Raw genomic sequence first — 15,971 nt, forward strand, 5'->3', positions numbered from 1 at the left:
CGCCCTTCCCCTGTGCTGGCTCAGTTACTCTGGCCAGACAGAAGAGGGAAATGAAGTCAAGGTTACGCTCCCTTGTAGTCGACTCCCTTCCTGGAGCAGGTCCGAAACTGTTTATACCTACCCAGCCAGATCAAATTCGTAGGGGGGCAGATGGCCCTTGTGCAGGCACACAGCCAGAAACTAGGCCTAGGCAATGAGCCAGACGTGGGGGCAAAGCTAACATTTGCAGGGCATGGTGGAGACACGTAGACAGGCCTAGGGGCTCCTCACACTGTGCTCTACGTGATGAGCGCCATAGCCAGACCCAGCAGGGGAGAGCTCAGCGTGGCAACTCTGGGCAGGTCAGAAGCAGGTGTTCCTCATAGTTACTGTGACAATCAGTTGGTTTCTAAGCCAATGCCCCCGGGGGCAAGTAATCTGCCATTACCCTTCTTTGTCTGCTTCAAGCTGCTCAGGCATGTTACTAATATCTTAAATTGCAGCAGATGTTTCTAAATATATTCATTTGTGTGTGAGTGTGTGTGTGTGTGTGTGTGTGTGTGTGTGCGCGCGCGCGTGCGTGGCTTTGTCCGAGGCGATGGCTCCTTCCCACATCTGTCCGCAGTGCCTCCAGCCACCTCGAGAAGCAGATTGCTGTAAACCGATAGGACGCAGACCTCCATGGCTACCAAACTTGAAGCAATCTATTTGGTCTTAGTTATCTGCTAAATCTGCAAAAGGTTACCCAGAGGGAGAGCAGGGCAGTAATCAGTTTAAATTTTTTTTTAAAGATTTGCAGAGATTTTGCTTACATAATCGTCTCACACAATGTTTAATACATCGTGCAGGAGGGGGACGGCTTTTTATGCGGGCTTTTTATTTATTTATTTGATCCCATATTATCTTTTAGCGATGTCCTTGAGCTCGGAGGAGTAATCATCCTTCTATCCACTTTGCTGTCAGGAGCGCGTGCTGACGCAGATGCAGCCACGAGCCGTGGCACACTTGGCGTGCTGTCCCTTTAAACATCCGCTGTTGGGCTCTAAGAATGACTCAGCCAATCACTGGGGAGCACAGGGAACCGGATTCTGGATTCCACTTGGGCTTTCTGACCCCACTGTGGCATAGTCCAGGGGCCTGAGAGAATGAGAGTTGGGCACAGAGGTGGTACCACCCGGAGGGCCCAATAAATGGGCATTAGTATCAGACAGTCACGTGCCCACTTCTCAGAAGGTAGTCCTGTGCTTGGCTTCATTAATCTAAGCAAGGGAGGAGCAGAATCACTGACCGCTCAGCTGATGCTGCTGTTGCAATGGAAAACACATTTTGAGCCCCTCACACAATTATTTACTGTCCTGCTCTGGTATCGCATCACAGGGTGCTTTCTCCGTCTGCTGGATGAGCCCAACCTGAGTGGAAAGCGAGGGCCAGAAGATGAAAGGCAGCAGGCGACGGCAGGGAAGGAGAGGGGAGCGTTGAGAGATTAGCTGAGCATGCCAGGGGAGGCCTGGCCATACACCGGGGAAGCTCGGGCGATTGTGAAGCTGGTGGAAGGAGCAGCTCCAACAACTCCGGGAGCGAGTTTCGCTCCTTGGAGAGCTCTGGCTGGAGACGCCCATGAATGGGAGTGGAAGAAGGGAAGACAAACTGAAAAAGCGCAGCATTGGGGTTGGACTTTCGAGTGCTGTTTTTTGACCGGCTCTCGCCAGCCTGAGAAGAGCCGGTGGCATTCAGGAGGTCACTGGAGACCATGCCGGTTCTTAGAGGGGCCTGGACAAGGGGAAATCGAGGCAGGATGCCACTGAGGTGGCCTTACGTACGAGGTAGTGCTCAGGAATTGGCAAAAGGCCGTGGTCCGGTGGGTCTCAAGTAGGTCAGCCACATCCAGGTTGATATGATGGAGTTAGAAGCCCTGGACTGTAAACTCCCAGGAGCAGGAACTGTGTCTGGTCTCTGTGTTGGGCCTATCCCAAAGGGGCCCTGATCTCATTGGAGGCTGCTGAGCTCTCCCATCATATTATTCATAACACCCAGGTCCCCTGCGATTGGTTCTGCCTCCTGACTAAATGGCTCAAGCATTTTAACGCTGGTGAATAATGAACAAGAGAAATTCACTCTTTGAAAACAGAAATCCTCCGGACTCCAGGAGTTGGGGCTCTAAGAATGACACTAAGTATCACAGGACTCCGTTAAATAGAACAGCAGGCGACATGGGGCAGCCGACAGTGAGTGTATGTGCCGTCTGCTGCTTTAAGAGCGCATCAGGTTTTCAGGGCTCTGAATGTCTCGCTCCTGGTGTCTCGGAGGCCTTATTTATAGAGCCAAGCTATTAATTCGAGGGCTTTTCGGGGTGTCCCAGTCTCTTCTTTTCCATCTGTGGAGCAGCAGGTGAAGTTCCTAGCCACTGGGCTCTCGTGAAACCTTTGACGTAGGACTCACCCTTTGTTCTCCCCGGAACACAAGGGCATCGCAAAAAGGTATTATGGGATAAAACAACAATATTCTGCAGAAAGATTGGCCTCCTGCTGCTTAATCCGTAGCAAAGTCGGTCTGCAGCTGGCTGCTACTGTGCATCCCCGGAGATCCGACTCCACTCCAGGGGTCTGTACGAGTTCTACAAGGCACTTCTATCATCCTGGTTTTCAGCACCCTTCGTCAGAAAGGATGGGGAGGAGGAGTTGGAGTGGCGTGTGTTATTAAAGGGAAAGTCCCCTATGTCAGCCCTCTGTTAATTAAATAAGGCTTACTTGGAATCTGGTAAGTGATAAGTATCTTTGTAGTAGGGCTGGTCAAACGGTAACTAAAATGAAAACAATTGAAGATATATCTACTATTCTTAGAAAGTTGGCTAGAGTCCAGTTATTCATTAGTGAGTGTGTAGACAATCTGTGCACTTGCCAATCTCCCGAGCTTCATGAAGTTTAGCACAAAATAGTTTGCCTGAAGAGTCAGAAAATGCGTTTCTAGCTGTTCCTTTTTTACTGCAGGGGGGTGTAAGCACGTGCTGAAATGCTTTGCTGAGTTGAGGCCTTCGATATCTGTTCTCCAAGCAGGGAGCCCAGACAATAACACGTGATTTAGGTGTTTTAGGTCATATGTAAATAGCAGCCAGTCAGAATGGATGTTTTGCAAACAGTTTACAGGCTGAAAATTATTCAGTCAAATTATTGGGCACTTAGCCCTGGTCTACACTAGGGAGTTATTTCGAAATAATCCCCTTTATTTTGAAATAATAAGTGGAGCTTCCACCCTACCAAGCCCGTTATTTCAAAATCTGGATTCCTGCTTTCCTCGGGGAATAACGCTTATTTCAAAGTAGTTATTTCGAAATAGGGTTAGTGTGGATGCTCCGCTGCTGCTATTTCGAAAGAACTACTCCCCAGAGTCATTCAAAGTAATTACTCCCCAGTGCTTCCTGGGGCTCTAAGTCGAGGTAACACGTCCACAATAAAGGAGCCTGCTTCGGACTAATTTTGAGGCTCTCTCACAGTGGGGACATGCTATTTTGATTTTGCTATTTCAGGAGTTGTCATTTCAAACTTAGTTATTTCAAGATAATTTCCTAGTGTAGTCCTGCTTATACAGAGCTCAGGATTTGTTAATGGGAAAAAGGACTATGAATAGTTTGCCAGCTCTATATTCAGCATGTAACTACTGTGGAAATTGTGTTTTATTCTTTCTGAGGCTCTAAATACAGTTGAGGGGAGTATTTAGCCAGCTTCTTATGGCTAAATAATCACTGGAAATTAACTCACATTTTTATGGCACTGATCAAAATTCAGTGCATTGGAACTTAACAGCCACAACTGTTAATTCAGAAAATAAGGGAGGCATAGGGTGTATGCTCACCAGATCTCACCTGGCAGACCTGAAAAAGCAACCCAGTCGTGCAAATAGCCATGTGTGCAAGTGAACTTAATGGGAAACAATGGGGCTACTCTCCTGAGGAAGTTGCATGTGCACTTTTTTTTTTTTTTTTTTGCCCAATCCAGTCCTGTGACTGCAGGTATTTAGTGAGTCATGATCCGTTCAGTCAACAACTTGAGTAGTTAAAAGACTTCCAAGCAAATGGCTTGTCGGGGTGGTTGTTAGAGCTATGAGCAAGCCCCCTCGGCTGTGAGAATTAAGGCAGTTCCAAACTGCTTTATAAGATTATGGGTGTGTATGTGGAGAATCTGACATTGTTTCATGTTGAGAGATTTTAGGGGCTTCACAACACTTCCAGCCTGGGATTTTTGCATGGCAACAAATACAGTTTTGAGAGTTCACCTCTGTCACGTTCTCTCTTGAACTCTTCTTCATCAGACTAGCATCTTGCATGTTGGCGTCTCAAAGCTGGAAACGAAACAAAACAAAGAGCCATTTCCCGGTTGCACTGCAAGACGGTCTCTTTGGAGTGAAAACTTGCGTGATTTCAGGGATTTGTATGTATTTATTTATGCATGTATTTATTTTGTGAAGGATTCATTTGCTCACAATTGGAGCAGTTTCCCAAATCTAATGGCTAACGGCACTGAGCCAGCCTTAGTAGGAACACGCCTGTCTTGGCCAATTCCAAATAGGCAGCAACACTCGTGTACAAAGCCAATGTGACCTGGCAGAGGGTCTCCTCAGCTTCACAAGCGCTCACTGACATCCTGAGTCTTCTTTTAAAAACAGGGTCATTTGTCCTGAGAGAAGTGTTGAATAGACAAAACCAGCTCCTCAGCTCACCCTTTGTTGGAGGGTCTCCCAGCCTCCCCTCCCAGGGGGGTCTCTAATAATCCTGCTTCTTGCAGCTTGCCTGTTCCAGCTCTGCTCCCCTTCTGAGACACCAGTCTGAGGGCTACCTGCCTGAGCAGCTGCCCCCTTGTCCCAGGGACCCACCACCAAACTTAACTCCAGTCCCCTAGGGTTCCTCTCCTAAGACAGCCTGCCCTCTGACAAGCCTTTCTAGCCCCAGGTGCAGCACTGTATCCTTTAATTGGCTCTGTTGGGCCTACTTGCTCTGACACTCGGTGCTGGACCTGGTCTACTCACAGGACCTGCTCCTCCGTGACCGCCACGCTACTGCTTAGGTTGTGATAGTTCAGAAGGGGAGCACTTTACATGCAACCACCCAACTCCCAGGAAACCTACAGCTCTAGCTGCACGAGGCTGTGAATTTAGGCCTGAGATTGGAGAGATGCTGGGGCACATCTATGCAGCAGAGCAAGGTCTAACTGGCGTGTGGGGAGGCATACTCATGCTAGCTCTGACCTAGCCAGGGTAGGGACAGGAGCCGGCGAGACGCAGTAATATGGGCTTAGCATAAGCTAGCTGCCTGAGTACTTTGGGTATGTCGTGGGATTGTTTGTCCAGGCAGCAAGGAGAGCTCTCACGGCTGCATGAAGAGTCCTGCCCAAAGGAAGGAGGAGACCACGAAGGGAAGGCACAGAGTCAGCGGCAGCCTCGCTTTCGCCGCGGCATAACTCAGCAGTGATACGGGATTACGCGCGAGCCTCGGAAAAGATGAAGGGTTTTACTGGAAATGATATTAAAGTGAGATTTGAAGCAATAGAGTTGATGGACATTGATGCTGGCTCGGATAGCGGCTGCGTGGTCAGAGCCACCGCCTGAGGCAATGTTTTCTCATCAGTTGCCATGTAACTTTCCCATCGACCTGCCTTGACGTGTGCACTGGTCACCTCTGTGGGATTGACCCTATGGCCTCGTGGAGAGCCCTACTTACCTTGGCTTGGTATCTCAGTTTTCAGGCCAGTACTTAACCAGGAGTATGGCCAGAGCATCCAGGTGTTCTGTAACAACTGCTCTAGACATACAGGTGGATTCGGAAGGTCCTATGGTCCTCCCCTGGCCGCATAGCAGTGCCTCCAGTGAGGATGGGAATGCAGCATTACTCGATGGCAAGTTTCTAGGCCTGTCCCACCTCCGCAGCCACGTAAGTACTAGTGTTCACCAAGAGACTCCTGCCTGAGCTGTTCAGGCTACAGGAACACCATAGGCGGAGAAAAGGGCAAGGAGGAAAGGAGAATAACAGAGGCCTGCTCTTTTTCTTGTACCATTGTCCACGTTTATCTTCTCTAGACGTGGGTGTAAACCCCAAAGTGGAATCCAGATCTGAGCTGGAACTCCTCTGAAGTATGGAGATATTTGGGTCCAGGTTACCTCAGATTTGCTTTATCTTTCTTCCTCTTTTGTGCTTCACTTCACCTCTTTTCCCCGTCTCTGATCCACTTGTTTAAAAATTATCAATCTTCGTGCCAGCTGTGGAATAGGTTCTGGTTTCCCACCATGTTGCATTGGCCTCTTTGCCTACTGATCCAAAACAGGAGCTTTTGGCAGCAAAATAGAAGGTGGTAGCAGGCCAACAGCAGCAGGAGCATTTTAAGAATATTGAATATTTTCTGATGTGGAATGATGTGGCATTTGGAAGACTGTGTTGGACTTGCAAACTATCCCTTGAAAGCAGGATCCTTGTCCTGTGTTTACGCCATGAGGCTCTGTAGGGAAGTGTGCAACCAGACAGTCTAGAATAAGATGAGGTGGGTTGGATCTCTCTTTTTCAGGGAGCAGCCTGCTTTGTGTCTCTCTGGTTTTGGAGTGTCATTCTGAGTTCTAAAAAAATTAAGTAGTTAAACTGCAGCCTTCTATCAAGAACTTCTTACGTTGTTTATTTCACTTCTCTGTCTGTGTGCCATGTGAGCATAATAAATAAGATTTACTATGTTTATTATCGTTGGCAGGTGAGCAACTTGGGGCTTGAAGGTGAATGGCGTACCTCCACTTGGTAGCACTTCGGCCTCTAACATCCTAATGTCCGGTCTTCTAGGAATGTGATGGTGTATTTGTTTAAACAGTTAACCAATGAGCCTGGGCCTGTTTCAGAGGCAGCTGGGTAGGGGGAACAGACAGGAGCCGGTGCTCATGGGCAGCTGGCTGCTGATACAGAGGTGGTAGCATGGGGAGGAGGGAAGCGGCTTTGCGGGAGCTGGTGCTTAGCTTCTCGTGCACACCACTCCCACGAAACCACCTCCTTCCTACGTGTAAATGTGTCACCACTCAAAATTTCAGCAGTTACACATTTACAACCCCGCCCCCCACTTTTTTAACATCCCTGCTGCCTACAATCCCTAAATGTTGCCCACTTGTCTGTATCGTGCTCAGAACTTGCTCTCCTAGGCTACCTTTATGCTGCACTGTAGTTTGAAATAAGCTATGCAATTTGAGCTATGCAAATTGCGTATCTTACTTGGATCATATTTCATAATCGCTTATTTCATAATTTGGTGCTGTCTTCACAGCCAAATTTCGAAGTAACCCACTATTCCGAAATGTCCCTTACTCCTCATGGAATGAAGTTTACAAGGACACCAGAATACAGGCAGTCCCCGAGTTACGCGGATCCGACTTACATCGGATCCGCAGTTACGAACGGGGCACTTCCTCTCCCTGGTCTCCAGCAGACCAGGGAGAGGAAGCAAAGCGGCGGCGGAACGCGCGGCCAGCTGACAGCCCAGATGCGTCTGGGCTGTCAGCTGGCCGCGCGCTCCGCTCTGCTCCCCCCCCCGTCTGCAGACCAGGGGGAGGGGGAGCAGAGCGGAGCAGAGCAGAGCGGCGGAACGCGCGGCCAGCTGACAGCCCAGAGTCTGGGCTGTCAGCTGGCTGCGCGTTCCGCCGCTCTGCTCTGCTCTGCTCCGCTCCGCTCTGATCTGCTCCCCCTCCCCCTGGTCTGCAGACCAGGGGGAGGGGGAGCAGAGCGGAGCACGCGGCCAGCTGACAGCCCAGACGCGTCTGGGCTGTCAGCTGGCCGCGCGTTCCGCCGCTCTGCTGTGCTCCGCTCTGCTCCCCCTCCCCCTGATCTGCAGGGGGGTGGGGAGCAGAGCGGAGCACGCGGCCAGCTGACAGCCCAGATGCGTCTGGGCTGTCAGCTGGCCGCGCGTTCTGCCGCTCTGCTCTGCTCCGCTCTGCTCCCCCTCCCCCTGGTCTGCAAACCATGGGGGGGGGGGAAGCAGAGCGGAGCACGCGGCCAGCTGACAGCCCAGACGCGTCTGGGCTGTCAGCTGGCCGCGCGTTCTGCCGCTCTGCTCTACTCTGCTCCCCCTCCCCCTGGTCTGCAGACCTGGGGGACGGGGAGCAGAGCAGAGCAAAGCCGCGGAGCCCGAGGGCAGCAGGATAGCCACGGCGCGTCTGGGCTGTCCCGCTGCCCATGTGTTCCGCCGCTTTGCTCCCCGTCCCCCTGGTCTGCGGACCAGGGGGACGGGGAGCAAAGCAGAGCAAAGCCACGGAGCCCGAGGGCAGCAGGATAGCCACGGCGCGTCTGGGCTGTCCTGCTGCCCCCGTGCTCTGCGGCTTTGCTCTGGACGCCTGTGGTACAGCAGCTGGGGCGCTGCCGGTTGGTCCCGTAGCGCCGCTCTGGGTGCCACTGGACCAACCCAGCAGCACCCCAGCTGCTCTGCCCCAGGTGTCCCCTAGTCAGCAGCTGCTGAAAATGACCAGTGGCTGAGTACAGGAAGCCCCTGCCCCGGGCTTCCTGGAATCAGCCGCTGATCAGTTTCAGCAGCAGCTGACTTGGGGATGCCTGGGGTTCTTAAGTTGAATCTGTATGTAAGTCAGAACTGGCGTCCAGATTCAGCCACTGTTGAAACTGATCAGTTTCAGCAGCGGCTGAATCTGGACGCCAGTTCCGACTTACATACAGATTCAACTTAAGAACAAACCTACAGTCCCTATCTTGTACGTAACCCGGGGACTGCCTGTAGTGAGCTCGAAATAAAGGCTTGCTGTGAAGACATGAATAGCTATTTCAGATACTGCGCTATCCTGAAGTAGCATTGCACTGTAGACGTAGCCTTAATTCAACGAAGAGAGCCGAAACAGCGGCAGAAAAAATGCAAAGAGCTACACCAGAATTGTTGAGCAAAAAAAAAGGAGAGGTTAGGCTTTTTGGCCACATCAGCGTCAGACAACTCCCCTGCCACTGGTGAGCACAGGGAGCTGGGGGCTGTTTGTAGGGGCACTGGGGCACCTTCGCGTGCTGCACTTTCAGGGGTGAAGAGCCGCATTCACCTTGCGAACCGTGGGTTGGCCACTCCTGCCTTAATTTAAATTCTTGATTTCACCCATCCTCCTCTCCATGCATGAATTACAGAGGGGTAGTCACAGGGGGGTGGTTTAAAAACATGCAATATAACCAGAGCTCTAAGAATGATGATTTCACGATCTGTGGTGGCAGATTTGTCAGTTATTTGCATTTCTTTGACTATTATGACAAGATCCACAAATGGCCAACGTGTATTTAAAATATTTTTGCTTAGTAACAGATCCCCCTAAATGTCCATATTCAACTTGTGTGTCACATTAGGTTCCCAGATGGAGTTGAAATTAGTCTGGGCTAATCCACAAGAGGCATTTTGATCCAGTAGTAGAAACCCAGGGCTGGGTGTCGGGACATCTGCATTCTTGCCTCTTCCCCCACAATAGACAAATTCCTTAACTACTTGGTGCTTTGATTTACCCATCCCTGTTATACCTGAGCGCCTTAATTAATGTTGATGAAGTGCTTGGAGCCCGTGGGAGGAAAAGGGGCATAGAAGAGTGGAACAAAGGGGCCATAATTCAGCTACAAAAGCTAAGCAGATAATTCCCTTCTGCACTGCATCCAGCCTCTGCCTCCAAGCCCCCCAGGGGCAGGAGGGGATGCAAAAATCTGCTTGGTCACAAGAATCTTTTGCTGGTGGGGGCTATTATAGAGCTTCGGTCCCTGGCACAAGCTTGGAAACGGTTTTCACTAGAGCACAGGGTGGCAGGCTTAATCCCAGCCCACCCAGGAAGTAGCTGGGCAGCCAACAGGGTGGCTCCAGGGATGGACCTGGCTCCCATATTAGGAAGGCAGAATAGAGGAGCACCTGATGGTAGGGAGCTGGAGTGGCTTAGGAGTGAGGGCATTTGCCTATAGAGCACAGGATGGTGGGTTTGAGTTCACCTCCCACCTTTACCCATCCTGAGAGTAGCTACCACAGGCTAAGTGATCTCCTGAAAGGTATGGCGATGGTGTTGATTTGTGAGTTGACTAAGGGGCAACAGTCTCTGGAGCACAGGGTGGTGGGTTTGATCCCTCCATGCAACTAGGCAGGGATCTTACCTTGAGACTACCTGTGAGAATCAAGGAGTTGTGTCTGACTCCCCAAAGCCTCATCTCAGCACAGACGAGAATTAAGATGCTAAATGGGTTAGCACAGAGTCAACATTGTTTGCATTGTAAATCCATGCAGAAGTGCACTGAAAAATGAAGGAACTCTGCTGTGCCTTGTCTTTCAGGAGAGAGTTTTCTGAGCTGCTGGAAAAGTTTGGATCTCATAGCAACACAGAATCAGCACGGAGTTCTCCTGTTCATTATGGTGGGAGTGAGTATTGACCCTCTGGGCGCTGAATACTGACCTGCATCTTGGTTCTGAGGGGCACAGTGCAGAAAATATCTACTCAGTCATGGATACTAAATAAGATACCCTGGCATGCCCACATCTTGAATGCTGCATACAGATGTGGCTGCTTCATCTCAAAAAAGATATATTGGCATTAGAAAAGGGGTTTGGAACGGGTTCCATATGAAGAGAAACTAAAAAGACTTGGAATTTTCAGCTTAGAAAGGAGGAGACTGAGGGGGGATATGAGAGAGGTCTATAAAATGTCATGGATGGAAAAAGTAAATAAGGAAAAGTTATTTACTTATTCCCACAATATAAGAACAAAGGGTCACCAAATGAAATGAATAGGTGGCAGGTTTAAAACAAAAGGAAATTTTTCTTCACTCGGTGCACAGTCAACCTGTGGAACTCCTTGTCAGAGGATGTTGCAAAGACTAGGATTTTAACAGGGTTCAAAAAAGAGCTAGATAGATTCATGGAGATTAAGTCCATCAGTGTCTATTACCCAGGATGGGTAGGAATGGTGTCCCTTACCTAAGATTGTCTGGAAATGGATGACAGGAGAGGGATGACATGATGATTACCTGTTGTGTTGCCTCTCTCTGGGGGATCTGGTATTGGCCACTGTTGGCAGACAGGATACAGGGCTAGATGGACCTTTGGTCTTGGTCGTTCTTATGTAAGAGAAATTAAAACCGGATAGAGAATGACAACTTCCTTGCAGTGGGACAAGAGGTTTAGTTGGCATCTAATACTTCTCCAGCTCCCTTAACTCCACTTCAGTGTGCAACAACTCAGGAAAATACTGGTCTAGTAACTTACAATAATGTCTAGTTCTTCTAAAGCAGTTTCCAACAGTGGAGTCAAAGTGATCTACCAAGAGGGGTGAGTACCACTGTTAAACGTGGTGAAATTGAGGCAAGAGCAGCCAAGTGGCTTGCTCAATCCAGTGACCAGAACAGCAAGTCAGTGGCCAAGGTAGGACTAGAACTCAGCGCTCCTGGCCACTAGTTTAGTGGTCTGGTCACTGGATTGTCTTGCTGCTGCTTTTTGGGAAGACGCATGTGACACTGTAAGGCGGTGGTGGTTGTTGTTCATTGGAATTTGTGGTGAGAGGGTAAAACTTTGATAATTAATTTAGAAATATCATTAACATCAGCGGTAGGTATTTTCTCCAGGTAAAGAACCATGAACATTGATTTACTTTTTAACTGTGTAGCAGGGACATGTGGGCAGGGAGAAAGGCTTTCATTCTCTGGACTGACTCTTCTTTTATTCTTCAGGTAGATATTTGGAAAGTACATCCTCGGGTTCTTCATCACGTTCCCAGAGTCCTCTGCTGCTGAGCCCTGCAAATTCCCATGGCCCGCTCATTGGAAACTCGGCACATTCCCCGCACGCAAGCTCACAGTACGTACCATATTACTCAGAACTAAAGCACCTTTGGAATTTTTCAACAAATCAGAATTTTTCAGCAAAAAGAGATTTGGCATCAACAAAACCCAACAAATCTCACAATGCTGGAAAAGCATGTTAGAAAATTCTGGAACGGTATGTTTTGTCTCACTGCTCTCTAAATGGAAAATTCTTTTTCCCAGTTCAAAATGACTTTTCAATGTGAAATGTAAGCAATTTAGATTTAGAAAGGTTTTTTTAAAGTTAGACGTCCAAATGAAGCATTTTGAAATTTTATTTAAATTGCATGTTCCAACTGATCTAAGCCAAAAACATTTGGTACTTAGATTCATGACCTTTATTGAGATTTTGACTTTTTGTCACACTTGTGGAGGGTAAAAAAATGTCAAACTTCAAAAATATGACTGGCACAGGAAAACCAGGCCTCAACTCCTAAGAGTCTTCAGGCTTGTCTCTGTTTCTAGAACGTTCTTCGTATTGTAATAGTGCTTATCTACCCTCAGAGGATCCCATTGCATTTGGCACTATGGCTAAACAAGTGTCCGATCTACGCAGTGCTGCTGTAGCCATGTTGGTACCAGGTGGGTGAGATAATATGTTTTACTGGATGAACTTTCTTTGGTAGGAGAGACACATTTTGAGCTACACAGACCTGAAGAAGAGCTCTGTGTGTTTCGAAAGCTTGTGTGTCTCACCCACAGCTGTGGTTCCATTAAAATATATTACCTCACCCACCTTCTCTCTCAAAGGAGTCTAGGGATTTTTGGGGTCACAGTTTGGAACACCTGAAAGGCCCTGATATTTTTAAAAAATGCAGAGCTCCCACTTTCTAAAAATCAGGCCCTTTTAAGAGGTCTCTCGTAGGTCTTGTCTGCACTAGGAAAAAGGCGTGCTGCTTGTGAGCTCTTTGGCATAGGGGACTCACTTCTTTATTACTTGTCTGTACAATGCTGATCACGGTGGGCCCCAATTCTCAATTGGGGATCTTAAGAACCACCATAATACAAGTAAATAACAATGGTAACAGGAACAGCATTTATCCTCATCAGAATCAACTGCCCTCCCCCACCTACATGCCCCTGAAGCTTTACCCGTTGCTAGTCCTGAACTCAAATCAAACGGAGTTGTGAGGTTCCGAATGGTTTTGATAAGTGTTTTTCCTTCCTCCCACTTTCGGGGAGAGAGGAGTGGAGGAGAAGAGGTTGGGAAAGGAGAGGGAGATTGCAGACTCAGGAACCAAACCAAAGATAGCCCTTTTCATTCAGCACTGGTGTGGACTTGCTAGAACAGTTCTGTGTAATGACAGGTGTACCCGACGGCTCTGTAGCATAAAACAGACCGCGGCTGTGTCTTCTGCTAACACGTCTGTTCCTTTGCAGCTGCTCCCTTGAGCCAGCGATTCAGTGCATCTCCATAGCAAAGTCCTCTGGGTTGGGGTTGACGATCAGTGGCGGATCTAACAGGCCTGAGGGGCCCATGATTTACGTTCACGAGCTGATGCCGGAAGGGGACTGTTACAGAGTAAGTCAAGAGCAGGGGGCGATTCTGGGAGCTATGAAACTGGAGCCTTTCCTGAAAGTGCCAGCTGTTCTGAAGGAGCTCTCCTGGGGATGGGTCAATGGTCTAGGGCCATGGTGTCCAACTCAACCGGCCAAATAGCCATAGTGGCTACTGCTTCACAACTGGTTGGACTCTTCAGAACTGGTGTGGGGGAACAAGGGTGTATATTGCAGGAGAATACTTCGAGCAAAGTGTCGTTCTTTTTTGATGCACCTAATCCTTGTGGATAAAGCTGTATGCTACACAAATGTCTCCTTTATTGTTTAGGATGGGCGGCTTCGGCCCGGTGATCAGCTAATTGCCATCAATAAAGACTCGTTGGTGGGCTGCACCTATGAAGAGGCCAGAAAAGTACTTGCAAAAACCAAATTCAGGTAAGCACGCACCAGCTGCCCAGAATACATTCCTCGGGTGCCAAATGCATTTCCCATTGTTGTCAACAAAGCCAATAACTTGTGATAACTGCAGCGAGTGATGTAGCAGACCTACGCGTTGTTCTAAGCTTAAGGTGCAAGAAGAACTTCCTGAGGTGTGAAGGTCTCCAGTATCGGTAGTTTTGAGTGCACGGCACAGCTTACATCATACTTAGAAATAGCAGGAGACCTTCCCAACCTGCCAGTCTCTGTTCTGCAATGAGCATGTTCCATCACACACCTTCCCCAAGATCTGCAGCAGTACTCGAGACCTCATAAGAATCCTCTCTGATTCACACAGCTCTACTGTTGTTGCACGTTACACGGGCAATTAACAAGCTTAGCTCAAAGGAAAGACCCCAGAGCCATTCTCATGGACGTTCTGAAACCTTAAACCTGTCGTTTTTAAACACTAACAAAACATGGTTCTTTTCAGACATGAGGGAAACACAGAAGTGGCCTTTATTCCTGGAAGGGGACGGTTACATCCGGGACTGTCGGCTCATAACAGCATCCAGTCGCCACCTCCTAAGGCCATGGGCAATGGTCTGAGCTCTTGCCGGTTGAAAGTCCACGTGAGGTCGCCTGAGGTATGTTGAAGTTCTGGATAAGATCACAGAGGCCAATCCCATAATTTCCATCTCCTGTCAGTTTCCTGTTTTTAGGGACTCTGTGATAATCTTTCCAGATTAGCTGTTTGGAAAGTCAGCAGAGTGGACTCCTGTGGCTCTGTTTGCTCTGACCAAGGATCGATCAATCGAAGTGACGTGTTTGAAGATCTCTGAACTGCGTTTTCATCTCCAGAAGTCAAAAGTGAAAAAAAGCATTTGATGACAATCAATGAGTGAATATCTGCCCATAACCATCAAATTCAGCCCCATCAGTACTGGGGTGTAACCTCCTAGCGTTGGTTGTGTTGTATTTCAGCGTGTCTCAGCCTTTCCCATCATACCATACCCCCTTCTCCTGTTCACATGCCATCCAGCTGGGAGCCCTCCCATTACAGACCTAACCCCAGTAGGAGAGTCCCTGCTGCATTTGAGCCCAGCATGTTCTTATGGATAGCTCTGCTCTCCGTCCATTGGGTAATGCTACAGGTGCCCTTCAGATAATCCAAACTGCCTGCAAATTCATGGGTGGCTTGGATACGTAAGGTTTAAAACCAGCCGCTGTTGCTAAAACACACTAGGCCATTCTTGGTGTGATTCCATTGCTCTCACTAAAGTTACTTCAGCTCAGCCTCTGGTGAGTGCAGTCAGCCAGGAGCTTCTCAGTTCCCACGGTAATGAGCGTGGGCGACAGGCACACAGAACCTTTGGAGGATCAGCGCCTCCGGAACTGTCACAGAGACAACCCCCCTTTGACTCCAAACCAGAACTCTTGTTGGGTCCATCACCATTGTTCGTGCTGTCTCTAGCCTAGTAGGTTCACGTGGTGTTCACGCAAGAAGTGGTACAGTCTGATTCCTTAGGGAGCATGTGGGACTGTCTCTCCCTATTTCCTCCCTCTTCCTTTGCTTTTCACTCCCACTGGCAGAGTGGGCTGTGCATTCTGTCCTCTGTGCTATTTTGTTTTGTTTTTTTAGACCAGACAAGAAAATCTCTTTCCTGTGCCTTCTCCATCACCGGACATTTGCCCCCCAGAACTCACGATATCTGGTAAGAAGGATGCTGACTCTTGTTTGTGTAAGTGGCCAAAGTATCTAGACCAGAGCTCCTCAATATTAGAGGTAGTGAAATGAAACTTTAAGTACCGACAGCAGTGGAGGTGAAGATTAATAGTCTAATGACAGGTCTCAGTCCATTAGGATTGGTTATAGGTAGTGGTGCAGTTAATGAAGGGCTCTCTTCAGTAAGCATTAGATACACCCATCTTAGCTTGTCTGTTGGAGCAGAGGTCTTTGCAGGGCTGACTGGGTGTCTAGGTCACTGGTTCTGTATTGGGGTGGTAGTGGTGGAGCATCACTGCTGTTATCCAAAGGCCATGTGAAATGAGGTTTTGGGATCAGTCCAGTGGCCGGAAACCCTTACCACAATTAGCATTAATTGGCAGCCTTGCTGGTGGGACTGAAGAGGTGCGTCTATACTGCATCCATAGCTTGGAATAAGCTACACCAGTGGGGCTCGTCTAAACTGGCCCCTTTTCCGAAAGGGGCATGCTAATTTCACAGGTCGTAATAGGGAAATCCGCGGGGGAT

General features: G+C 48.8%; 1 protein-coding gene across 1 annotated transcript in view; it reads left to right on the forward strand.

Moving 5' to 3' along the window:
• The window catches only part of LOC102446363 (syntaxin-binding protein 4-like), a 107,521-nt gene that overhangs the window by 64,624 nt on the left and 26,926 nt on the right, over positions 1–15,971 (forward strand). The window contains exons 6-11 of the mRNA XM_075899243.1: positions 10,279–10,364; positions 11,669–11,795; positions 13,181–13,322; positions 13,629–13,735; positions 14,211–14,364; positions 15,360–15,432. Of these exons, the coding sequence (XP_075755358.1) occupies positions 10,279–10,364; positions 11,669–11,795; positions 13,181–13,322; positions 13,629–13,735; positions 14,211–14,364; positions 15,360–15,432 (689 nt within the window). The remainder of the gene's footprint in view (positions 1–10,278; positions 10,365–11,668; positions 11,796–13,180; positions 13,323–13,628; positions 13,736–14,210; positions 14,365–15,359; positions 15,433–15,971) is intronic.

The sequence above is a fragment of the Pelodiscus sinensis genome, chromosome 16, assembly GCF_049634645.1.
Source record: "Pelodiscus sinensis isolate JC-2024 chromosome 16, ASM4963464v1, whole genome shotgun sequence".
In the NCBI taxonomy this organism is placed as follows: domain Eukaryota; kingdom Metazoa; phylum Chordata; order Testudines; family Trionychidae; genus Pelodiscus; species Pelodiscus sinensis.